This window comes from Balaenoptera ricei, chromosome 10, assembly GCF_028023285.1.
Source record: "Balaenoptera ricei isolate mBalRic1 chromosome 10, mBalRic1.hap2, whole genome shotgun sequence".
NCBI classification, from domain to species: Eukaryota; Metazoa; Chordata; class Mammalia; order Artiodactyla; family Balaenopteridae; genus Balaenoptera; species Balaenoptera ricei.
Window position 1 is genome coordinate 3,172,151 of NC_082648.1, and position 25,900 is coordinate 3,198,050.

At 58.1% G+C, this 25,900-nt stretch overlaps 1 protein-coding gene across 1 annotated transcript in view; it reads left to right on the plus strand.

Moving 5' to 3' along the window:
* TEAD4 (TEA domain transcription factor 4) overlaps nucleotides 1–25,844 on the plus strand; it is a gene marked incomplete at its 5' end in the record, with an annotated part of 71,936 nt that extends 46,092 nt beyond the window's left edge. Inside the window, 8 exons of the mRNA XM_059934930.1 lie at nucleotides 3,515–3,643; nucleotides 4,618–4,661; nucleotides 5,122–5,177; nucleotides 7,420–7,559; nucleotides 8,587–8,760; nucleotides 19,660–19,800; nucleotides 20,624–20,776; nucleotides 20,891–25,844. Coding sequence (XP_059790913.1) covers nucleotides 3,515–3,643; nucleotides 4,618–4,661; nucleotides 5,122–5,177; nucleotides 7,420–7,559; nucleotides 8,587–8,760; nucleotides 19,660–19,800; nucleotides 20,624–20,776; nucleotides 20,891–21,004 — 951 coding nt within the window. The remainder of the gene's footprint in view (nucleotides 1–3,514; nucleotides 3,644–4,617; nucleotides 4,662–5,121; nucleotides 5,178–7,419; nucleotides 7,560–8,586; nucleotides 8,761–19,659; nucleotides 19,801–20,623; nucleotides 20,777–20,890) is intronic.
* Nucleotides 25,845–25,900: the final 56 nt, after the last annotated feature.

Here is a 25,900-nt window from a genome sequence, read left to right on the forward strand (position 1 = left end):
GGGAAGGGCTGGTGGGGCTCCCGGGATCGGCCCCACCTTGCAGGCCTGTCTGCCAACAGGCAACTGACTGCTACACGGGGGGCCAGTCGCCGGTGGGGGTCCCCTCCCCGCGGGACTTGGGCCTCCTGGACCCTGGCCCCAGGGGCCCTTGGCTGAACCCTGGGAGGCAGCAGGCTGCCCATCGCGGCGGATGGAACAGAAGAGTCTATGGCTGCTTGGTAGGAGGGGCCAGCACTGGGGGCCGAGACCAGTAAATCCACAGACGTTTTAGTTTTATTCTCATTTTTATTTTTTGGCTGCACTGTGCAGCTTGTGGGATCTTAGTTCCCCGACCAGGGATTGAACCCGGGCCCTCGGCAGTCAAAGCGCAGAGTCCTAACTGCTGGACCGCCAGGGAATTCCCCACAAACATTTTTTAAAGCAGTGGAAGCCCTTTCGTTTTTTTTTTTGTTTTATTTATTTATTTATTTATTTTATTTATTTTTGGCTGCATTGGGTCTTTGTTGTGGCACACGGGCTTTTCGTTGTGGTGGCTTCTCTTGTTGCGGAGCACGGACTCTAGGCGTGCGGGCTTCAGTAGTTGTGGCTCGTGGGCTCTAGAGCGCAGGCTCAGTAGTTGTGGCGCACAGGCTTAGTTGCTCTGTGGCATGTATGATCTTCCTGGACCAGGGCTCAAACCTGTGTCCCCTGCATTGGCAGGCGGATTCTTAACCACTGCGCCACCAGGGAAGTCCCAGCCCTTTCGTTTTTCTCCCAAATTAAATATCACCCCGATCCGTTATCAGAGGAGCTACTCTGGTCAAAGCTAGGTTGGCGAGAAGCAGGCTAGGGACCCCTCGCGCTAGTCACCTCTCAGCCCCCATGACTCGCGAACCCGAAAGCATCCCAGAACCCAGTTTAAAAGCCCCTGGAGTAGAGGACCACAGAGGCCCCATCTGGCCCCGTTGTCCGTGACCCTGACACTGGAGGCTCTGACAGCGTGGGTGGGAACTCCCAGGAGGCTCCATTCCTTCTGCATCAGCCCAGCTGTCCCCCGCCCCTCACAGCTGTGGCCCAGCCCTCGCTCCTTTGTCCCCGGGACAGCTGGCTGGGCTACAGCTGCTGGTCCCTCCCTCTCAGGCTGGCACGTGTGTACCCGGACGTCCCCAGCCCTGCAGCCCACTTGCTCCTCACTCCCCTCTCTGGTCAGCCTGTGACTCACCAGGGCCTGGTAAGGGACCGGATGGAGAGCCAAATGTCCAGGGTTCTGTTCAGAGCCGTCGGGGGGAGCTTTGGATTCCCATGGGCTATACGGCCCACGTGTGCTCGAGGAACTGAGCCTGTCCCTGTCCACAGGCTCTAACGTGGGGCTGGGAACAGCCTCTGGGGACCGCTGGACAGGCTTGAAGGGGAGCCATGGACCCCTTAAATAATGTGCACATTTTCATGTACATGCATTTTTTGGAGAAGATTGGTCTGAGGATTTTGTCATATTCTCCAGCGGGTCTGGGGCCCAACATAGTTAAGCTCCCTGGTGGATGGCAAGGTCAGGTAGAAATCCTCGGGTCACGGCCCTGGTCTGGCCTGGCTCTGCCCTGGGCCGTGGGCCCTCGGCCATGTCACCCACCTGCTTCAAGCTCCATCCAGCTTCCCCGCCTGTAAAATGACAGGGTTGAGCAAGATGGTATCTGAGGCCCCCTCCAGCCGCAAAATTCAGTAGCCTGGTCACTGATGTCACCCCCCACTCCCACCTGATTCCTGTCCCACTCGCTGGTCCCTGGCCGTTCGTTTAGACTGGCCATCGGGAAGGGACTCAGGTTGCTGACACAGGGTTGGAGCTCTCTGGCGTCCCACCAGTGCAGTTGTTAACAGAGGTTTGTGGGCCTCCTGGGGCGCGGCCTGCCGCCCCATTCGTGTCCTGGAGGGAGCGGGCCTGGGCGTGTATGGCATCTCCCTCCCGAAATCAGCAGAGTCCTTGGGGAGAGGCAGCCTGATGCTTTGGTTATCAGAGACAGCCTCAGAGAGCAAGGCCCAAGTTTGGCCCCAAAAGGACAGTGGGCTGGGGTGTCCCACCACTCAGCACGGCCTCCCGGGCCCTCTGTGGTGAGGATGGGTGCCGTCAGATCCTGATGTGCCCCTTCCTTGGTTTGCTCAGCACCCCGGGCCTGCAGAGGTCAGAGGTCATGGATGTGCCATCCCGGACGGACCTTAAGGGCCAACTGTCACGTGACCCCTGTCAACACCCAAGTCCCCTAAATCCTCTGAGCTTCAGTTTCTTCATCTTAGAACGGGGAGCCTACGAGTCCTGCCAGCCTCACGGGGGTGCTGAGATGTTCAGACCCAAAGTGAGACGGCGTTCTTTACCTTCCGGGGGCTGTCTCGTGCGTGCCCCACGAGCGTAAGGGTCCCTGAGAAGCCGAGTGGAAGGGCCTGGCCCCAGACCTCATCGCGCAGGATGCCGGGCGCACCACCTGGGCCCTTCGGGCCCGACGCCGTGGTGATGCTCCCCCCCCGGGCGAGTGAAGTCATGCAAAACCAGCTGCGGGCCGAGAGGACCTCCCTCAGCAGTTAGCTTCTTATTACTCAGGACAGATTCGGGTCCACCAATCTGGTTATTAAATACAGGGCCCACTGATTTTTCCCATTTGAAAAATAATTCATCGTAAAGATACAGAATTTCTAATCAGAGCTCCCGAGTTGACATAAACCAACGTTTTGTCTCCAGTAATGCTTCCCATACTGAATAATACTTGCTGTTCAGTCTGTATGTGTGGTCTTCTTTTGGACCCACTAGGCTTTCTGACATACAGTATGCTGTCTTACTGGTTTTGAAGACCTTTGGGATTGGGGAGCTCAGGATGGGGACCACTGGCTAATACAAGTAGTAACCAAGTACTATTACTATTATTATTATAAGCAGCTCATACTGCTGATTTGTTCAGAGCCTCTGCAGGGTGAACCCATTTTGGGGGGGGTCTTTGGACCATAGATGGGACCCATAGAGGGCAGATAGTTGGTATTTGCATCCTGACGCGTAAAAGGTTCGGGAGCCATGGGTGCCCATGGTACAGTAGAGATCCACAGGCCAGGGCTAAGACGGGGGCCACAGGAGACCATCCCTTGTTACCATCCATGTGACCGAGGATGACCCTTGCCCAACAGATATTCATGCACCATCTCCCAAGGGCCAGGTGGGCCCCAGCCACCCCTGGTGTGGAGGTGAGCAAGACCTGGGTGGTCCCTGTGTCCGTGAGGTTGGTAACAGGAGAGCCATGTTCTGGCAGGTGGCCTCCAAAGTCTCTTTAAACCCTAATGCGACTGGCAGGGCGAGTGTTGTGCCCCTTTGACAGATGAGGAAAGTGATCAGAGCCACCGAGTGACTTACTCAAGTCACAGGACCGGTGCGCAGCCCTGCAGGAGCGTGAGCCTCGTCCCCAGGGCCGAGTCCAGGTCTGGCTTCCCTGTCACCAGCTGGACCCGCCTCTCCCGACCTGCCATGGTGCCCACGCTGAGGCCTCCCCCAATGTCTCCCCAGGATCAGGCAGCTAAGGACAAGGCCCTGCAGAGCATGGCTGCCATGTCGTCCGCCCAGATCATCTCTGCCACAGCCTTCCACAGTAAAATGGCCCTCACCCGGGGCCCAGGCTACTCGGCGGTCTCAGGGGTAAGTGGGGCTGCCTGGAGTCGGAGGCCGGACCGCCCCGTCCTTCTCACTCCTCCCCCTTCCAAGGCACTGGCCACACCAAAGTCCTCACTTGCGTCCTCTTGGGCCAGGAGAGCCGGGGAAGGAGAGACCAAGGACCGAAGGGCCATGCCATTGCCGGGACCGCCCTCCTGGGGGCCTTGGCAGTGACAAGGGTGCAGCCGCCCCCCCCCCCCCCCCCCGTCAGCCGGCCACCCAGGGGCTCTGCAGAGTTGGCCCCGTTTACAGAAGAGGAGGCTGAGGCCCAGCTTTGGGGCAGCACCGGCATGTTCTGAGGAGCCCCTCTACCCCGCCCCCAGCTCAGCCTCGTCCCCCCTCCGCCCTCAGGGGCTCCTTCCAGGTAAAGGGCTGATGTCCAGGAACAAAGTCCTCTCGAATTTTAAACTGAGAATGGGTCTCTTGGCCGTGGCCAGGTGGGTCCCGCTCTAAGAATAGTCCAGAGAGGCCCCTCCTCCGCAGGGCTGAGTCCTCCCAGGGTCTTGTAGGCTGTTGGGACTAACGCACCGCCGCAGGCCCTGTGTCCGGGGAGCCTCTCGTCCAGCATTTTTCCGAGTGTGTCCAGAGGCCGCTAGGCCAGCAGGGCGTTGAATGGACAGGACGACGGGACGAACGCGTGCACACGTGACTCAGGGGCACTCAAGTCTCAATAGGGTGCTTGACTCCAGATCTCTTGAGGGTCCTGCGTGCCACTGTCGCCAGGCATCTGTCCCCGAGGAAGGGGACGAGTGCCATGTTTGCAAGCCCGGCGGGCGTTCCAGAGGCTGGAGGTCCTTGCAGCGCTCGCGGGGACGCCGTGCTGCCGGGCTCTAGGCAGGCACCCTTCCCAGGCCCCGGCCCCAGCCGCGCCCTCCGGCTGAGCCCCTGCCCCGTCTCTGTCTCAACGCCGCCGGCCGCACACACTGGGCTCTGCTGACTCCGTGCCTTTGTCTCCTCAGTTTTGGCAAGGAGCTTTGCCGGGCCACGCCGGAACGTCCCTCGAGTGAGTATGGCCACCGTGCGGCCCTGTTGCTCCCTGGGCTGCGCTTGAGCCCGTGAACTCGTGCCGCTGACCCAGGCCACAGGGTGGGAGAGCCGCAGGCTGGGGTCAGCCTTTCCGGATGGCCCTGCACTTATGGATGAGGCTCTCCTGCTCTCGGGCACCCTGGGGTGGCGTTCGCTGAAGCCCCAGTCTATCCGGGGCATAGCAGAACCCGAGCTCGGGACCCCGAGGGGAGGAGGCTAGGAACCAGCCCTCTGGCTGGCCTGGGAGGGAGGGAGGAGGGGTGGGTTTTCCCAACAGACCTGCTGCTTCTGTGGGTCGGCCAGAATCCCGAGGGAGCGGGAGGCCAGAGCCACTGACCACCCGGGCCTGCCTCACTGAAGACAGCGTTGGAGCCTGACCGAGGCTCTAGGGCTGCCACCTGCCCCCAGGCCCATGCATCCTCTCTCGTCTCCCACAGTGTGAAACCTTTCTCTCAGCAAACCTACGCTGTCCAGCCGTCACTGCCTCTGCCAGGTGGGTCAGCGGGCTCTGCCTCCCTCGTGCATCACACCCCTGTGGCTCCTGCTCCGGGTCCCAGGCCCTGACTGCTAGACGCCTCTAGCAGTCCCCTTAGATGCTGCCCTGGCACGTGCTCACACCGTGCACCCCATCTCCCAGCTCCACCTCGATCCTCTTCCAGGAGCCAAGCCCCCTGTGCCCCCAGGGCTGCCCGTCCTCCCCAACCCCCTCCCGAGCGAGGCTCAAGGCTTGCAGGGTGCACACAGCTCAAGGGGCAGTGCCTGCGCCCTGGGTGGCCACTCCACCTGCATGTGTGCCCCGTCCTGCTTGGCTCCTGGGATGGCTTCCCTCTGTGACACTGTAATCCTCTCCTTCAAGATGGGGGTCCAGCAGAGCATGGCTTTGCAGCCGGGAGCCCCTGGTTAGCAGTGGGAAGGCTCCTGGCATGAGGCAGATGGAGGTCCAGCTGGGCAGCACGGAGCTCCCGCCTTCCCCGCTCACGTGACCCGCTCTGTCCCTGCCTCTTTCTCAGGAAGGTCCCTCCACCTTCCGCTCTGCAGGGCGAGATAGGATCCTCGCCTTCACCCTCCTTTCCTGGCTTGGGAATGGCTCCGACCTGCACGGTGGCCTGGCTTTTCCTGCTCTGAGAGCGGGCCCTGCCACCCTCCTAGGTTCCTGATGGCTGCTCAGGGGCCGCCCACCCCGTCTAGTCTGTGCTGTCACTCACGGCTCCCCCACCCCGTCTGCAGTCTCATCCCCGCTCTTACCCCCTGTAACCCACCTGCCATCTTTTTTTGTTGTTGTTAATATTTATTTATTTGACTGCGTCGGGTCTTAGTTGTGGTGCGCGGGCTTAGTTGCCCCGCAGCGTGTGGGATCTTAGTTCCCCGACCAGGGATCGAACCCACGTCCCCTGCCTTGGAAGGTGGATTCTTAACCACTGGACCACCAGGGAAGTCCATCCATCATCTTTTTAAAGCATCAATCTCACCGTGCTGCTTCCAGCTTAGAATCCGTTAGTGGCTCCCTGGTGCCTTCAGGACACGATCTAAGCTTAATTGTCACTCTGTGTGCCCTGGGCAGCCTCTGGGGCTGGTGTCTGTCTGTCTTCTGTGTGTTGGGCCACATCCGGTGTGCACGCCACGCCTGAACAAATGAACGAGTGATTCGGCTCACCCGTCAAATACCAGCTGGTGTGTCCAGCATGGTCCTCTGCCTGCCCCCCGCCGTCCCTTGTCTGTTTCCTCCCCGGGCTTCTGACGTACCTGCCTCACTGCCCTCTCGTCCCGTCCGCCACCAAGCCCCGGGGTCTTGCTCCCTCCATGTCCCTCCTGTGTCCCCTTCTCTTCACTCCACTGCCCTCTTCATTTTCCCATTTGGGAAAAACCCACAAGGCCTGGGCTTCTGGTCCACCTCGCCCCAGCCCAGTCCTTCCCCCACGTGGAACAGGGTCTTCAGAAATGCACAGCCGATCGCTCCTCGGCCCCGCCTAAAATCCTCCGATCGCCCTCCTGAGCTCAGGCTGAAACCCGTACCGCTTACCTAGCAGCCAGGGCCCATCTCTCCAGCCCCGGCACAAACCCGCCCTCCCCGTCACGTCTGGCAGACGGAGCCCCCGAGCTCACGGTGCATCTCGCAGCCCCGTGCCCCCTGCCTGGAGCCCCTTCCCCTGTCTGCACCTGCTGCCTCCCACTCTTACCCCGTACCCTCTTTCAGCGCCACCTTCGGGTGGCCTTTCTGACGCTCTTCACGGAGCACTAGGAGCCCCCCTCCCCCGCTGAGCTGAGCGCCTTCCTTGTCCGTTTTCCTCACGTTCATTGCTTCACTTACTCGCCAGCCAGCAGCCAGTGCCTGTTCTGGGCCGGGCGCTGTCCCAGGGGCCGGACAGCAGACGCTCATGTCATTGTAATAGTTGGTCGTCTCCCTGGCTGGACCAGAAGTTCCTCCAGGGCAAGAACCAAGCGGAGGCTGCCCTGGAAGCCCTGGGTCCCGCAGGCATCCCATCCCCCAACCCCAGCCAGCATGCAGTCTCCCCTGAATGCAGTTCCGTGCAGGGGCCCGAGGGGACCGAGCTGTTCCAGGCTGAGCTCCCTGCCAGGGCTGCCCCTGGACCGCTGGCCGGTGCTCTGCCCCCCCGGCTGGGAGACCCCGTTAAGGCAGACAGCAGGTCCCCCAGCCGGAGGGTCTGGGGGCCTGGCGGAGGGTGCGGCAGGGAGGCGCTGTGGACCGGCTCCCATGTGCCGTCCACTGTGTGCAGGGTTCGAGTCTGCCGCAGGAGCCTCCCCGTCGCCCTCCGCGCCCCCAGCACCCCCGTGGCAGGGCCGCAGCGTGGCCAGCCCCAAGCTCTGGATGTTGGAGTTCTCCGCCTTCCTGGAGCGGCAGCAAGACCCCGATACGGTAGGTCTTGGCCTCCGTCTGGCCACTCTCCCGCCCGGTCCTCGCGCCTGGGGCGGCTGCTCCCGTGCGTCCCCCAGCGCCTCTTCCTCCTGCTCTGGCCTTCTCGCCCTGCTCTCTGCCCTGCGCCACCTTGGGGCCGAACTTAGGGTCCTTGTTCCTTTCCATCCCCCCTTATCCTTCCGTCCTCTCCCTCCCTGCTTCCTTCTCACTGGACCTTCCCTCTGTCCCTGGCTCTGTTTCTGCTCCCTCCCCTAAGCCCTCCCACGGTTCCTGTGCCCCGTCCCGGTGCCCCGAGGCTCTGTCCCTTCCCTGCTCCCACCATGTCCACCTTCTTCCCGGTCCGGTCACCTCTCCGTCTGAAGGCACTGGTCCCAGCCCTGCCCGCAGGCTGCTCTGCCCTTTCCCTGTGGCTCTGAGTCTGTCCCGTGTCCTCGGGAACGCCATCAGGAGCAGCAGCCCACCCCTATCCCGCCCCCTTCAGTGTCTCCGTCCTGGGTGACCGGTGTCACCTGCAAAGTCCAGGTGGGCAGGATGCCAGAGTCGGGGGGACTTCACTGACCATTTCACTTTGACATTTTCAAGCTTATGGTTTAGGTGAGGAACCCAGCGTGGACCACGAAAGAAGCGGCTCTTCTTTAGTTGCAGCGAGGGACCGCAGCCGCCGCCTCTGGGGGGAGCACCCCTCGTATGGGCCGCTGGTTTTCCATCACAGAGGAGATCACGGGGGTCCAGAGATAGAAAATGAGTCGCCTAAGGATGTTAGCGACAGAGTGAAGACTCAGTACAAATAACGACCAGAAAGTGCCGAGCATCTGCTGGGGGTCACCCTGCCCCAGGTGCTGGACACCTGTTGACTCTGCTTTACACTCAGCCCTTCTACTGGCTCCGTTTTACCAGAGGGGAAACTGAGGCCCCCACCGTGACATCCCTGCTCTGGGCCCCTGGCCGGGCTCCGAGCCCCGGTCTGTCTGGTCTGTCTGCCCTGCCGCCCCCATGGCCCCTCAGACCAGCTCTTCTCTGTCCACAGTACAATAAGCACCTGTTCGTGCACATCGGCCAGTCGAGCCCCAGCTACAGCGACCCCTACCTCGAAGCTGTGGACATCCGCCAGATTTACGACAAGTTCCCCGAGAGGAAGGGTGGTCTCAAGGAGCTCTTTGAACGGGGACCCTCCAACGCCTTTTTCCTCGTGAAGTTCTGGGTAAGCCTTGGATGACCTCCTCCTTCCCACCCCAGCACGTCGATGACCGCAGGAAGGAGGAGGGGTGGGCCTTGGCGGCGGTGGGACCTGGGACGCGCAGGACAAGAGCGAAGGGCCAGCACAGAGTGGCCCTCTGGTGCCGGGAGCTCAGACCAGGTGGGGCCATTGGTGCCGCAGAGCAAGGCCCCCTCCTGATGGCGGGTGATGGTCACGCCCGGGCAGAAGTGCGGCCTCAAGGGGTCTGTAGTACCAGAGAGGACCTACAGGAGGCCTCAGGGGTAGTCACCCAAGGCTTTCAATGCCAAGGTTTCCGGGCCCGCAGCGGGGCAGCTGTTGGGCTGGATGGGGCTTGGAGAAGTGGACGGTAGGCTTAGGTTGGGTCATCCCCAAAGAAACACCGAGCTTCTGCAAGAGCTCAGCCCGTAGCTCGGCCTCCGTCGCCCTCCCCAGCTCACCCCTGCATGGGTGCTGTGTGGGTAGAGCCTCCTTCTTTCGAAAACTCCTCCAAGACCAGGAGGCATAGGACCTGTTCCGGGGGCCCAGCACCCACAGAAAAGGGTTGCCGGGAAGAGGGACAGGGCAGGAGAAGCCAGTGGGAGGAAGTGCAGGAAATCCTTCTGGCTGGTGATCAGAGCCTTCGAATCGTCTCGGAGCCCGGAAGCTGGGCCTTTATTTGGTCTCAGACCACTTTGATAACCTGAAAGCTGTGCTTTTCCTAGAAGTGGGCATATTCACACGAAAGCGTACATGCAGTTCCAGGTGGCTTACTGGTCCCTGGCTAGGAGCTCTTAGCCTAGCCCTCGTCCGCAACCAAATCTGTGGGGCTGGCTGTCTACAGAAAAGGCAGGAACAGAGACCCAGGGCCTGGATCCCAAAGAGGCTCAGTGTTTGCCCCTGCAGGACAGCTTGCTCTGTGAGCCGATGGAGGTTGGCCCTGGGCCTTCAGGGATGGGCAGAGTTAGGCGGAAAAGGGGAACAGCCTCCACGGGGGCTAGTCATGGGTAAACGTGTAAGAGAGGGAACCGCGGAAAGTAAAACGGGAGAGGTGAGTCAGATCCTGAAAGGTCCTGATCCTACAAAGGTCTGGATTTGATTCTATGCTGGGATGAAAAATAGGTAATAGTTTCTTTTACTTTATCTTATTTTTAAATCAGTGCATGTTCATAGTTATTAATACCAAGAGGCTTATGAATGAAAACCGTCAGGTTCTCGTCCGCCTCCTCCCAACCCCAAGCCCAATCCCGAGAGGCAATCACTGTAAAATGTCACTGTTTATTCTGGGTTTTATCTCCTTAGTTCTAAATATCTGCTTATATTGCTACACTTTGATATCTATGTATTATGTATTTATGGTAGGAAAACATTGGCTATATTATACCACTTTTCCCCTCATCGTCCCAGTAAGTTATATAATTTAGTCAAAACAATAAAGTGTTTAGATTTTGTGACAACGTAGATTGACCACCAGAGTGTGTAATGATTACATTTCATTTCTTGTGCAACTTTTTGGGTTTTCCTAAAAATAAATGGCTCTTTCGCTTGCACATTTCTAAAAAACCTATTATTAAAATTTTACAAATTGTTCTATCATAACCACCATATAAAATTTAAATAATTGTTTTTCACCCAGTGCTCAAGCCTATCAGATAATTTATCCTTTGTCCCCTTCTCCTTTGGGATGCCTCTGTTCTGCTCCGGTTTGAACCGGTTTTCCTCCAGGCCTGCTCAACAGCTGTCCTGAGACCTCTGTTTACTGCTCCTCTATTTTGAATCTACAGTTTCCTAGATCTCATATTTCTCTCTTTTTTGGTGTTCCCCCCTCATTTTGCTGGAATACATTCTCTAGTACCTTCCTAAATAAAGGTGCATGGTAGATAAATGTTCTAAGTCTACCTGTTTGAAATGTCATTTATTTTCAGTACCTGATTCATAGTTTGGGTACAGAATCTCCATCGTAAATGATTTTCCCTAGAAGTGATTTTCAAGAATCATGTTTTGGTTGCTCCAATGTCTTATAAGAGTAGTCTGGTAGTATTCTAATTCTCTATTCTTTGTTATGTAACTCGGTTTTTTTAGCCTCTAGGAGTTTTGCATTTCCTCTCTGTTCCTTACGTTCTTAAATTTCACGTTGATGAGCTTTGGGATCTGTGTTGTTTTTCTTCCTATTTTTGAGCCAGGTACTTGGTAGGCAGTGAGAGGAGAGTCTCTCAATTCGGTAAATTTACTTATATTATTTCTTTTTCTTTGTTTTCTCTGTGTTCTTTTCCAGGAACCCCTGTTAGTCTGATGTTGGATATCCCGGACCTATCCTCTCTGATTTTTACCATTTATTTATTTTCCAATTCATTTTCTTAGAGACTTTCTTAACTTTATCTTCTAATTAAGAGTGAATCTGAGTGAATATTACATAAAACCCAAAGTAACATTGGCATGAATGAATAGTTCTTCTTTCGTGTAAAGTAAGTCTGGAGATGGAGTGTCCAGGTCTGGTCCAGCAGCTCCGTGAAATTACCAGAGACCCTACTCGTCTCTATCTGCCATCCTCAGTGTGTGGCTTCTGTCCTCAAGGTCAAGGCTGCTGGGGTTCCAGCCATCACATCCATTTCTCAGGCATCAGGAAGGGGGAAAGCCAACTTAGTTCCCTTTAAGGAGCCTTCCTGGAAGTCCCACACAACTCTTAATTAGTTGTCTGTTTGCAGGTAGCTGCAAAGGAGCCAGGGAAATGTACTCTTTTAGTTGAGTAAATTGCCATTCTGAATAAAATCAGGGTTCTATTACTACAGAAAATGAATGACTCTTTCAATTGTTGATGTGTCATAGTTTAATTGATGGCTTTTTTTTCTTAATTGTTTGTAAAATCTTGGTGCATTGTACATTTAGTGGTGAAATAGATTAATGGAATATGGTGGCATGCTCTGCCCACCCCGACCCCGCCCCTTGTATCGAATATTTAGTTTTGACCATGACGTTTTTAATTTTTAAAAGCTCCTTCTTCTTCTTTGATTGCATCCTAATCTTGTTTCATGGCTACAATTTTCCTCTCATCTTTCTGGGGACTTGAAGTGAGAATTATTCTTTAAGTTTTCTTCTTCTCCCTTTGTTTCCTTTTAGTCCCTTTTTCTGTCTGTTTGAGTCTTTATCTTTCAAGTTGGAGGATTTTCTCAAATGTCTATAATTCGTGGCCAGATTTTTGGGTCCTTATTTTTTTGACAGCTTTATTGCCATATAATTCACTTACCATATAATTCACCTACTTAAAGTGTACAATTCAGCATTTTTAGTATATTCACAGAGTTGCAACCAGTTAATTTTAGAACATTTTCATCACCCCCAAACCCATTAGTTATCACCTCCACCCCCCAGCCTTAGGCAACCACTAAGCTGCTTTCTGTCTTTATAGCATTTTTAGATATTTCCCATAAATGGAATCTTACAATATATAGTCTTTTGTGACTGGCTTCTTTCACTTAACGTTAAGTTTTTAAGGTTTAGCTATATTATAGCACATGTCAGGACTTCATTCCTTTTTATGGTTGAGTAATATCCCATTGTCTGGATAGACCACATTTTGTTTATCCATTCATCTGTCAGTGATGGGCATTTGGGTTGTTTCCACCTTTGGGCCATTGTGAATAATGCTGCTATGAACTTAATATACAAGTCTTTGTGTGGACGTAACTTTTCATTTCTCTTGGGTAGATACTTAGGCATGGAATTGCTGGATCATATGCACTATTTATTTATTTTTGGCTGCGTTGGGTCTTCGTTGCTGTGCGGGCTTTCTCTAGTTGAGGCGAGTGGGGGCTACTCTTTGCGGTGCGTGGGCTTCTCATTGCGGTGGCTTCTCTTGTTGCGAGCATAGGCTCTAAGCACGTGGGCTTCAGTAGTTGTGGCTCGCGGGCTCTAGAGCGCATGCTCAGTAGCTGTGGCGCATGGGCTTAATTGCTCCGCGGCATGTGGGATCTTCCCGGACCAGGGCTCAAACCCGTGTCCCCTGCATTGGCAGGCAGGTTCTTAACCACTGAGTCACCAGGGAAGTCCCCTCTTTTTACATTCTTGACATTGTCCTTTGAAGCACAACCTTTTCCATTTTGATGAAGTCTAGTGTATCCTTCCTTTTGTTGTTCGGGCCATTTGTCCATCCAGTGACTGGGAACTCTGTGGACAAGGTGTGGGCCTTGTTACCTGCTGGACTTCTCTTTCAAGTGATCGGGGTTGGGGAACCAGCTGCTTTATTGAGGACACTAGTAAATGTCAGCATATTTACTGGACCTTTTCCTTTCCTGAAGTGGTTCAGTTTCTCCAAAGAAGACCCCTACTGTCCCCCGCCCCCTTGGCAGGGACATATGAACGTTCTAGCAGTGGGGCAGGGAGAGGGCTAGGGGAGCCGACCGTTTCTTAGGCAGCGTTCACCTCATGCCCTGGCTCCCACCCCCTCTTCCGACATGCCTGGTGTCCCTGAGACCTGACGCCCTCCTGTTTAATTTCTTCCCCTGGTGTGTGGAGAGGGGGGGCCCGGAGGCCTGACCACCCAGTGTACAGCCTTTCAGCCGGTTCCTTGTGTCATATCCTGTGTCTCCCTGGCCATCACTGTCCTGGCCCCTCTCGTCCCGAGGATGGTGCTGACTTCTCACCCGTCACCCCTCTGAGGGCACTTTCAGGCTGTAACTCTTCTTGCGTCCTTTTCCCCGCAGAAGCCATCCTAGTTCAGATCAGCTGTCAGTCCCCTGGAATTTGTTGAATTCTCCTGTCCGTTTGGCCTTTTCTCCGTTTTCTTCGTGTGTGTGGTGCAGTGCAATAAAAAAGGCCTTTGCCCTCATCCTGTCGGCTCTCTGGCCGGGGAAATGTGAACTTGTGCGGTCAGTCTCGCATTTTACCCAGAGGCCCACGAGGGCCACTGCTAATGGATTGGTAGCATTTGTTTGGAATGCTGGGTTGAGGAAGATCTGGAGGGAGCCCTTCCTGGATTGACTGGTAATGTCTGCCATGGGTGCAGCAGGGGAGGGTAGTGTGCATTTCCTACATGTTTACCGTCCCTTTGTTTAGGTAATGAGGAGTCCTTGAAGGTTGTTGAACGGGGCATGGCCAGAGCCATGCTTGGTTAGATGCATTAGCCATCCAGACTGACAGCTGCACTACAGGCCGAGAAAGAGACCTCAGCCTCCTTAGGGCCTCAGCGGAGAGGCTGGCTTTAGAGTCCGATGTACGAGGCAGGATGCCAGGCTCCCTTTTCTCAGGAAGGGCTTAAACCATCTCATTTCCCTTTTTTCTTCTCCCTCTTCTCCCTTCCAGCCCTGAACATGGGAGTTGGAACCAAGTGGCTTGGTTGTCAGCAGCCGACTAGCACTGGTACCATCCGGCCAGCGGTGGCAACTCCCACCTCCTGCTGTGTGTCCAGGGAGGTTCCTGGCCTTTCCTTAGGAGAGCCTACGCCCTCCGTCGCCTGCTCCTTCCCCCACCCCCCAAGCCTGTCCAGGCTCAGCCTTGACTCGGAAGAACGCCCTTGGCTCAGCTACCCCGAGGGTTCAATTTAAGGTGACCCCTGACCAGGGAGGCCTGGCTGGCAGGAGGAGTATGGGAACACCACACTGGTCGTGGCAGATAGCATACTGGGGGCCCTTTTCACCAGCTTCAGCCTTCTTTCAGTTGGTGACAGTATTCTGTATTCTTCTAGCCACCGTCCAAATGAGAGCCATCCTAGGCCCCCATTTCACAGATGGGGAGACTGAGGCATGGAGTAAGCAAGGGTCTGGCTCTGAGACCCCCAGCCTGGGCAAGCCTTGCTCCTGTAGTCCTTCTTGTGATGCACACGCCGAGGTAGGTCAAGGCAGTCGGCGGAAGGTCACCCCAGGCACTGTTCATAACCTGACTTGTACTAGCATGTTCCATCCTTGCCACACCTCTGAAGGGAGGTACAGCTGACAGCCTCGTTCCGTACGGGGGAAGGTGAGGCACAGAGAGGTGAAAGCATGTGCCGGGCAGCCCATTTCGTAGTGGCAGAACCAGCCAGCCTAGCTCTGGGAGTGTGCTCGGAACTATCACCCCAGACCATCCGGCCTTGCCGGGTGGCTGGGGTCCCCCGCGCGGCCCCGTGCTCCCCCTGCTCCTGGTGGAGAAGGCTCTGGATAGCTTAAAAAAGGGCCCCCGGCCCCTGAGGAAGGGCAGCTAGTGGGGGCAGGGAGAGAGCAGTCTCAGCTGTGCATTCATTGTCGAGCTGGGCACTTGGGGTTCTTGGGTCTTCTAGAGCCCAGGCTTCCCTTCCAGGAGATGGGCCGGGGTGTCCTGCCAAGAGATCAGAGCTGGCAGGTGGGGAGGAGGACCAGAGGATCCTTCTCCTACCTGGCTCGTGGCCCTGGTCCTCTCCTTCCTTCTGACTCTGGGGAGGCTGGAGGTGGGGGTGAGGGGAGGAGAGGAGGTGGAGACGGTGGTGCTGGGCAGCGTGATTGGGCAGGTTCCACGTCGGGCCTCTGTGCTCCGTCCACGGGCTGCGCACACAGCCCGTGCCGTGCGGACCCGATAGGAGCTTGCGTTCCGAGTGGGAGAATCAGAGCAGGTCTCGCCTGCTCTGTGTGGGAGGGGGTGGGCTACCAGTGAGCCCTCCCAGCGTGTCAGGAGAGCAAGGCAGGCAGCAGAGGGCCCAGCTGGAGAGCTGTGTCCCGAGGGAGTCTCGGCTCCTCTGGGCCCTGTTTCTCCACCTGAAAAGTCAGCACTTTGTCCCGGAGGGCCTGCGAGTGGCTTGTGTCTGAGGACCCTGATGAGTGGGGTCAGCTGGGGGTGGGAGGGTGGGCACGTGGGTGGCCAGGGCACCTTGGCCGTCATCCGGTCCCTCTCCTCCTGGGTGGGGAAGGTAGAGGCGCCAGGGAAGGACAGACCTGGGATGTGGGAGAGGAAGGTCTCCTGCTTGCTAAGCATGGGACTTGGGGTCCTCCCAGGCAACCCCGGTGCCCTAGCCGTCTGGAACCCTCCTCTCCTGCGCCCTGGCCTGTAGCTGGTGTGAGACTGACCACACGATTAGGAAGGGACGCTGCCAGGAGAGGACAGTGTCGCCGCACACACCCCCCTCGCCCCGCCCCAAAGCCTGGCGGTTTTCTCGTCCGGCCCCAGGCCCCGGGCACGCAGGCTGCGGAGTGGGCCAGAGCCCGCTTGGAGCGGCAGGAGGGCTTTGATGCCCCAGCGCAGCCTCCTGTGCCCCTGCTGCCGATGGTACTGTTCTCTTTGGTGGGGACAGCTAGTAAGTGGTCGGCGCGCGGTCCGCCGGGACTCATCGGTTCCAGCTGGCGGTGGCGTTGGGGGCAGGAGGGGCTGGGTGTCAGGCTGTGCTCCGTGGGTGTGAGATGAAGAGGCTGAGAAGCTCCCAACTCCCCCAGGACATGTGAGACCAGCAGAGGCCACCTCTGTCCTTAGGCAGTGGGAGAGGGGACTCTTACACACAGATGGCCGTGAACTCCAGTCTGCAGACTGGAAATGCCGGGCAGAGCTGGGCCGAGGCTGGGCAGGGAGGACAGTACCCCAGACCTTCCTCCGTCGAAGGGCCCTGACATTTCTCCCAGGCACATACCAGCCCATGACAATGAATCTGAGCCCCCTGGCCCCCAGGCCCGGCTGTCCCGGCTCATCTGTCAGCCACCCGATCCGCTGCACCTGTTCCAGGCCCAGCCTGTGAGCTGCCACTGCACCGCAGCTATGAATAGGGTGGAGGGCAGGGGGCCGCGGGGGCGCTCTCAGGGTGACGTGGGGGGCAGCTTTGCTCTCAGGCTGAGAAAGCAGAGACGCTGAGCGTGTGCGCGGAGGTGCTCAGACTGGGGGGTACGCAGTGGGGCTGCAGGAGGTGGTGGGTCGCAATTAGGACGGCACTGAGAATGGTGAGGGGCTGTGGAGTGTGCGCTTTTCGCTGCCCGGGGTCCCCCGGGACCAAGCAGTGGGGTCATAGGGGAGGTTCTGGGGCAGACGCTGGACCGCCAACGTCCGAGAGAGATGAGACGTCTGAGACTTTCAGCTCTACCCCATCTCCTTCTCTCTCTCTCTCTCTCTCAAGCACCAGCTCACCTGTCCTACCTGCTCCCCAACAAGTCACACACTCCTTGAGAGCAGAGACAACACTGCAGCCTCTTTGGGCCCCCCCCTGTCCTGGCCATGCTGGGCCAGGCAGCATAAATGGGCAACAGAGTTGATTGGAAGGACCAGGCGAGTGGGAGGCGATGCCAGAAGCCCCTGGAGTGTCTTTGGGCCGGGGCGGGGCTCCGAGGACTGCCAGGGGTGCAGGAGGTGGAGGTCCCCTTGTGAGCACAGGACCGTTCCTCACCCAGAGCCGCCGAGAGGTTCAACAGCCACGCGCCTCTCTGTGGCAGGCACGCCGCGCGCCGGGCCTGAGCCCTGGGAGAGCTTGGTGCCTGAGCCCTGGGAGAGCTTGGTGCCTGAGCCCTGGGAGAGCTTGGTGCCTGAGCCCTGGGAGAGCTTGGTGCCCGCCTCGAGGGTGCGTACCACCTGGAAGGGGCAAGGCCAGGCCCTGCCAGCACAGGGTGGTGACGGGCACGTCCCACCCCCGCGGGGTGCTGGGCAGCTGCTACCTTGTGCGCTGGGGACAGCCTGGAGGGGCCGTGCCAGCCCTGCCCGAGCCCGGTGCACAGTGCACGGACTCACATTTCTTCACGAACGGTTAGGTGATTGTTTTCATATCTATTAGGAGAAACAGAATCCCTGATGTCACGGATGTGACTGCTTAGAATCAGAATGAGTTGATTTGAAAGAAACCGTTAGGGGTGGAGTGGGGCGTGTGGTGAGTGGTACGCGAATAGCATCAATCAGGAGGAGGACGGCGGTGGCCGCATCTGGGAGACATCAGTTCACGTCCTGGCCTCGCCCCCTCGTCCGGGTGCCTGCCCTCCCCAGGAGCCGGACTCCCTGCCAGCTCCTTTCCAGGCACGGTCCACATTCCTGCCCTGCGCTTCTGTATCTCAAGCACACACAAACTGTCTGTCCCCCAGGCCTTTTTGAGGAAGTCCGACAAACTGGGTCTCCGAGGAGGGGCATGTGACTTAGTAGAGAGAACAGGAGACAGAGAGCTGGTGCTGGTGCCAGGGGCCAGGTTTCACTGCACCGCCCGTCACAGCGGCAGTTAATTCCCAGCCCACCGAAGGCCTGGCCCACCTCCGCAGGCCCCTGGGCGCCCCCTGCCCTGCTCCACGCCCACCACAGAGGGGGGAGACTGCTGCTTATTTCGGAGTTTAGTTTTCTCTTTTTCTTTTTTCTGGCCACGCCGTGCAGCTTGCGGGATCTTTGTTCCCCAACCAGGGATTGAACCCAGGCCCCCAGCAGTGGAAGTGCAGAGTCCTAACCACTGGACTGCCAGGGAATTCCCTGTAATTCATTTTTTTCTTTCTTCCTAAGGGCCCCATGAAAGCCCTTGCTGGGCACACTGAAATGTATGCCATCTAGGTCAACATGGAAACAGCCTTTATTTTCGTCATAAAAGTAACACATCCTTATTCTGCTTTATGACCTGCTTTGTTCTTTCTTTCCGCTCAACATTATGTTGTACTCAGTTCACAATAGTAAATACAGGTCCCTCTCGACACGGTGTGTGGCTCTGTAGTATTTCTACTGTGCCTCAGACAGTTGCCCCCTGCCAGTCTAGAGAGTGTACTTGCTCTTGGAAAACTTCTTTCCCCAAAGGAGAGAAAAGTAACGACTTTGATGGCCAGGGGCAGAGCAGCCCGGGGCCCGGCTCTGAATCGTGCTGGAAACTTCCCGGGGTTCTGGGGCTCCCTGTAACTTTGTGCAGAAGAGTCCTTGGCGTCAGAATCCTTATCGCGGTCAGGAGCTCACCTGCGTTTGTGGGGCTGCACTCTGGGTCCCGCTGGGCAGTGATTTGGGACGAGTTGTGTGGATGGGAGGAGAGGCTTCCCCCTAAGAGTAAGCCTTTTGCGATCTGTTTGCACACTGCTTCTGAGTCTGAAGCTGCTCTTTAGCACCCTGACTCAAATGGGGTGATTGGCTGTGGAGCCCAGGTTCCGGGGTGGGGACCCCTCAATGGTTGGGGGCTTCGCCGAGGCACCCCGTGTCTCTCCGCTGGGTGGGAGAAGCACCAGAGTTGGAGCCTGAGGACCCAGGGCCCGTGACTCATCCACTCTGGCCTTGGGCAAGGCCCGCGGTCGGGGAGCCTGAGATCAAACTGAGGCCCCCGTCCTGCCTTGTCCCCCCTCACAGGGAGTGGGTGTGAAGTCATGAGTCTTATTACCCACTTTCCTGGGGGGTAACTTCAAATCGCCCCAACACGCAGCAGGAGGCGCCCTGGACCCTGCCTTCAGGCACGAAGCAGATCAGAGGACTGGGGGCTCCCACACCAGGCTGGGGAGGGGGTTCCCTTTGGCAAAGGGGCTCGGTGAGAGGGTGCTAGCTAGACTTCTGTTGTGCACAGAGCTCTCAGAGCAATTGCAGAGGAGCCCAGCGGAAAGAGGCCGGTGCTGGGGAGATTGGTCCGGAGGCAGAACAGAGATGCAGAAGGTCAAGGGTGGCCGGGCTCGCGGTGCCCCAGAGGTGGCGAGAGGCCAGCCCCCAGAGCCATTGCTGAAGGGACACCGGCAGGGCCCTAATGCTCTAAAGACTGACTTGGGGCCCCGCCTGCTGGGCTGTTGGTACCCAGTGGGCATCAGGGCTGGAGCTGATGCAGGCCCAGGTTCTTGCCATTGTTTGGGGCACACGACCTGACTTTACACCAGGCCTGCGTGTGGATGGACGGGGGAGCTTTCCGAGGTCCTGTGTCCACGTTTTTTCTGAGCCCCCTGATGGCGTCCTGGCCCTGGGGCCTGGGCTGTGGCCCCAGAGGCGGCCTCGGTGCCGCCCCCAACAGGGCCCCTCTGAGTTACCGCCCCTCCTTGGTCTCCCCTTGTCTCCCTCCAGGCAGACCTCAACACCAACATCGAGGATGAGGGCAGCTCCTTCTACGGGGTGTCCAGCCAGTACGAGAGTCCCGAGAACATGACCATCACCTGCTCCACCAAGGTCTGCTCCTTTGGCAAGCAGGTGGTGGAGAAGGTGGAGGTGAGCACGCACCGCCGCTCGGCCGCCTGGGCGCCAGACCGTCGCGCCCCTGCAGCCCGGGCTTCTCACCTCTGTGCCCAGATATGTCTGAATGAATGCAGTCTGACCCTTGCCGTGCCTCATCACTGACAACCCACCTCACGTCCAACACAAGCAGAGCACCTGCCCCCCCCATCCTGGTGGGTCTCACCTGTTGCCCGTCAGGTCGCGGGGAACCGTTCCAGCACCCCAGAGCTGAGCTCCCCTACAGCTCTTAACCCACGACCCCTCGGGTGGAGTCCGGGCAGCAGCGGTCTCTGAGAAGCTATTCGAGTTAGTTATTTCCAGTGAAATTTAATTTTGAGATCATTGTGGACCCATGTGCAATGGTAATCCCTTCCCTAGTTCCCCCGATGGCAGCATCTTACATACCTAGAGTGGACCATTAGCAACCTGGCTCTTGACGCCGATGTAGCCCACCAACCTGAGTCAGATTCCGTCCGTTTACACGCACTCATTTGTGTGCATGCCTGTGTGTGTGTGCCCAGATGTGTAGCTACACATACGTGACGGTTCCGTGGCCACAAGGTCCCTGTGGCCCATCCCCCATGTGCGGCTGGGATTGAGCTGTCATTCCGTCCCCGTCTCCACGTCTTTAAGCTCCTTCCTCCGATACCCGGCGTCCGGGTCACAGCGGGCGGGGAGTGCTCTGTCTCGAGGGCTCCCTGGGCTCTGCCCGTCCTTCCCACTTAAGGCCGAGCGGGTTGTGGAGCTTCCTCACGGAGCTGGCCAGGCTGGCTGTGGGCAGCCGCCTGCTAAGCCCCACTGTCCCCGGGCCCTGCAGACCGAGTACGCGCGCTACGAGAACGGCCACTACTCCTACCGCATCCACCGCTCGCCGCTCTGCGAGTACATGATCAACTTCATCCACAAGCTGAAGCACCTGCCCGAGAAGTACATGATGAACAGCGTGCTGGAGAACTTCACCATCCTGCAGGTGTGTGCGCGCAGGGGGGTGTGTGCAGGGGTGGGGGGTGAGGGTGGGCGGTGGGCAGAGGAGATGGCATGCTGTCTCCTGGGCCCCGACCCCCTCCTCCCCTCACCCCTGCAGGTGGTCACCAACAGAGACACGCAGGAGACCCTGCTGTGCGTCGCGTACGTCTTCGAGGTGTCGGCCAGTGAGCACGGGGCTCAGCACCACATCTACCGGCTGGTGAAGGAATAAGAGACCGGGGAGCAGGGAGGGGGGCAAGACATCGTGTGTGCAGGGACGTGGGGAGGGGACCCGCGGGGGCAGCCCCCCCAGAGCGCCAAGAGAGTTGCGGTCATGACGCTTCTACCCAGGAACACACTGCCTGAACCCGCAGTGCCTAAGCCCAATAAACCCAAGATCTGTGCGTCTTCAGAGGCCCCATCTGGCTGTGTGAGCCTCGGGAGGGGCTGAGGGAGCAGGGGGCTGGCTGGGAAACAGGCCGGAAGCAGCCCCGGGGTGCGGTCCTGAAGCCAAGGCCCCGGTGGACTCAGCCAGCAACGTCCGGATGCTGAAGCTCAAGATGGGACAGCCCCTGCGCTGCACGAGCCGCTGCCCGCCCGCTGCCGGCCGCGCTGGGAGGCCTGAGGGCGGGCGTGGGTCCTCGGCCTGTGCGTCCTGTGTGGGCACCTCGGCCACCTGGGAGTGATGCATCCGCCCTGGCCATGGCCACCTCTGCTGCTGCTGCCCCAGGACAGCCGACAGGGAGGCCCGGCCCAGTCCCGCGGGGTGGGTTTCGGGTGTGGAGGTGACTGAACTCTCAGGAGGTTGGAAGTGGACGCGGTCCGAGCTCCTTAGGTAGTTTTCATCCATCTCCAGGCATGGGCTCCGTGGCCACACTGGCTGCCTGGGGTGGGGGTGGGTCCCAGGTCAGGGGAGCCCGAGACAGCGAGGGTGGGAGTGCAGTGGTGCAGCCAGCTTTTGAGTGTGGGTGGTGAGGCCGGAGTCACGCGGCCTCCTCTGTGGTGGTGAAGGCCAAGACAGCTGGTCAGAGGTCTGCGATGGACCAGTGGTTTCTGAGACCCCGCAGTCTGGATGGTCTGTGAGTCTCACCGCGAACCCCTCCCAGCCAAGAAGCCTGCCGGGTGCCGCCTTGGAGCAGCCCAGGCCGTCCACGCCCTCCCTAAGTCCACTCCCTACCTAAAGGTCAGGTTCTGTGCCCCCCTCGGCCCTGGGCCTGGAGGAGACCCGCCGAGGGATTTCCCTGGTCATTTTCTCCTGGGAATGGGCCTCAGTCCTCGTGTGCCCTGCTGCCCGAGCTGTCTCAGCGTGAGTGTCCTTCCTCCCTGTAAAGGGGGATGGGATTAGTGAGGAGGAAAGATCTTGTCATTAAAGGGCCTGGTGCAAGATGCACTAAATACAGTAAACATTATTATCCCCTTATCCCTGCCCTTGGGGCGCTCGGGGCCCGGCTCTTTGCTGCCATCTAGTGGCCATTTGGTATCACCTCTAGTGGGGAACCACAATTCCAGGAGCCTGGAGCCGAAGGGGAACAAGATTCAACCTGCAGGTGTTGTGTGTGCCCAGCACTCAGGGAGATGTATGGGGATAAGAAGCGAGTAAGATGACGTTGAGGAGGTGTTACGGAGCGGTTAGGAGCAAGGGCTCTGGAGTCAGGCTGCTAGGATTGGAATCCTGGTGCTCAGCTACAGACTAGCTGTGTGGCCTTGGGGCAAGTTACCTAATTCCACTGTGCCTCAGTTTCCCCGTCTGTAAAATGGGTATAAAAACAGTACCTACCTCGTGTATGCAGAGTGCCTAGCACCGTGCCGAGCACACAAGTGTGTTCGATACCTATGTGTTATTATTCATAGCATCATAGCATCTGACTCCTTTCAGTCTGAGAAGTCAGCTTGGAAAACTCTTAAGTGGGGTGAGCGGTCCTCAGAGCGACTGGAGTTCAGAGGTGGGAGGGGGCAGGGCGTGAAAGGTTCGGGGAAGAGGGGGAAATTGAGAGGGGCTGCCCCTTAAAAGAGGGGCAGTGTCTAGATAAGCAGCCTGTGGACGGCTGCTAGGCCCCATGCCAAGTTGTGTGACCCTCCCACATGCGGGGACCTGGCTCTCACTTACGGATGATGTGATGTGGAAGGGGCCTTGGGGTCCCTGAGAAGCACTCACACATCCTCCTCTGGTTAGTGTCTGGTAAGGCTCTCCCGCCCTCCCACCTCCCAGCCCCTGTTTCCGGGGCCGTCAGCATAAGGGGAGCTCGTGACGCCTGCCCTCCCAGCACGACTGAACCTTCCAGCAAGGGCTTGAGAAGCGTGTGTGAGCAGCCTCTGGGCCCTGGGACGGATGCACAAACTAGGCCCCTCATTTTGCATTGTGGGTGAGGGCTGCCAGTGCAGCCGTCGGGGCCACGTGTTGGCTGTGAGTCTTCCCTTCTCTTTAGGAACTGACCTCAGTAGCCTAAGAGAGTAACCTACTTAGAGCTGGAAAGTCCAAACCGGTCAGCCACGGAGGACACAGATGCAGGCGCCTCTCCCCGCGGTGTCGTGCAGACCACAACCTGGCCCCGCCTCTCCTGCAGCCTCATCTGACACCCCCCTGCGCCCCTCCCCGCCTTTCGGCCCTGGCACCGCATGTCCCCTGGCTAGCAGGCCCTGGAGAACTGTCACTCATTCTTCAAGAGCCAGCGTGGAGCCACGTCTTCTCCCGCAGGAGGGCCGGTCGCTCCTGTCCTGGCGTGGCAGAAGCGTTCCATTCGCAACCCGTCAGAGCACCTGCCACGCGTCCCTGGACACAGGGCCTGTGTCACCTCTTCCATCCTCACCCGGGGGTGCTGTGGTCTCCCCATTTTAAAGATGAGGAAAGTGGGGTCTGGAGAGGCCGGCTAACTTGCTTGGAGTCTGAATGCATTTATTCACTCGCTTAGCACATGTTTATTTAACTTCTGCTTCGTGCCAGGCGCGGGACGTACTGATGGCCGAGACAGACGGGGTCCCTGGGAGCTTGCGTTTTACTGAGGAGGGAAGACAAAGTGAGTGGGTGAAGGGCATGCAGACTGACGGGTGCCGACAGGAGGAGAGGGCGCCGAGGCCGAGGCCTGGGGGGCGGGTGTGACGCGTGTCCCGGGGACAGCGAGGAAAGCCGCATCAGGAACCCAGAGACGCAGGCCCAGATCCGGCCCAGGCCCTGCTGCCGCGCTTGGGAAGGGCTTTGGCTTTTTCTCCGTGTGATGGGAGGTCCTGGAAGTATTTTAAGCAAGGGAGTAAGACTGTCGGGTCTGATTGTTGGGAAACAGCACTGGGTGGCCGTGGACCACAGAGCAGTGCAGTGCGCGTCATTGTTTCCGAGTCTGTCTCGCCCCCTGGACTCAGCATCTGGGTGGGGAGACTGTAGGTGCCTGCTCTGTCACTTTCTGTAATCTGAGCCCACGTCTGGATCACAGCAGGTGCCTGATGAACATTTGAAGGGTGCCCGTGTGCAAGGTGCGTGACCCGTGCCTTTTGGGCCTGGGAGGGGGTGATGAGTGGGTGTCCCCGAGCCTGCAGGATAGGACTCTGCTGACACCATCAGGAGTCAGCAGGCGGGGACGTGGAAACAGGATGGGTGCCTGGCCATGGGGTCCGATGACCCAGCAGACAGTGCCCCAGTGACCACCAGTGACCTTCCATAGAGTGGGGTGACCTTCTGAATGCAGCAGGAGTTTGGGAGGCGTGTGTGACGCGGCTCTGCCCTTTGGGGACTGGAGCCGGGCGTGAGGAGCGTGGGGCTGGGGGTGCGAGGTTGGGGCACCTGCTCCCTGGCCCGCCCATGGGGCTCGGGGGGCAGTGGGCAGTGGAGCAGGGGGCGGGTGTCCCTTGTTAGCAGGGGTGGCGACAGCAGGGAGCCCCACCGGGACTGGGCCACCAGTGCACACCTGGGCTGCACCTGCCTGGAGGAGGGACTCGAGCTGGAGCGGGGGCGGGCTTGATTTTCCCCGGTCATCCCAGAGGTCACCACGTTTGACCCCTGCTGACATTACTGCCGTGTCGGTCAAGACAGGAAACGAGAAGGTAACTCTGGATAAGTTGATCTTGAGAACGGAAGCCCCAGAGCCAGGCTGCTCCAGGGCTGAGTTGGCTTCTTACAGGTCGTGTGACCTTGGGCGAGTGACTTACCCTCCGGGAACCTTTGTAACCTCGTTTGTGAAATGGGAATAAAGTGGGCTGACTGTGGGGAGGAAGAAGGTGACCGCACCTGTGAGGGGGCAGGCCACACCTGTGAGGGGGCCGGCCCACACCTGTGAGGGGGCAGGTCCCCACCTGTGAGGGGGCAGGCCCACACCTGGCCCGCAGGGCGCAGCGGGGCAGCGACTGGGGCGAAGAGGGCCGTCCCACCCCGTCCACAGACGCTCACATGTTCACACAGCACTCACACGCTGCATGCACACACACACACTTAGACACACACACACACCCCTACGCACTGTATACACCTACACACACTCATACACTCACCACATACATACACATACCTACTCACTGTATACACACTCATACATACACACACTCACCACACATACCTACACACACAGTGTATACACATACACACGCTTACACATACACTCACATTCATACACTCATCACGTACACGGACATGCGTATACCACACACCTACACACGCATACCTCACCACGTAGACACACACACAGACGTACACACACACACTCACTCATCATTAGAGAGACAAAAGCTCTGCTCCGATGCCCCTCAAAGGGCAGAGAGGAGGCCTCGGGGCTCCTGGTCGGGCAGACTTTCCTCCTCACTTTGGGGTCAGAAACGGGAGCAGGTGTTCTTCATTGAGAAAATAACTCTCGAAAGGGAGGGCCAAGCCACTCTGAATAAGAAACTGTCCAGAATTTGGTTTTTGTGTCACTTTCTGAGACAGGACGGGTGTGGTGGGCGCGCACCTTCGCGGAAGGCTGGAGCCCAGCGGGAGAAAACCGTGTCTTTGAGCTCATGGATGTCTGATACTCAACTTTAAGTTTTTTGTATTTTGCTATGTAAACCCCCTTTGTCTACAAATCTTCAGTAAAGTCTGCTCCACACACAAAGGCCTTTGTGTGAGTGATTTCTTTGTATGGAAATGAAGGCGTCCCGGGCGCTGTTG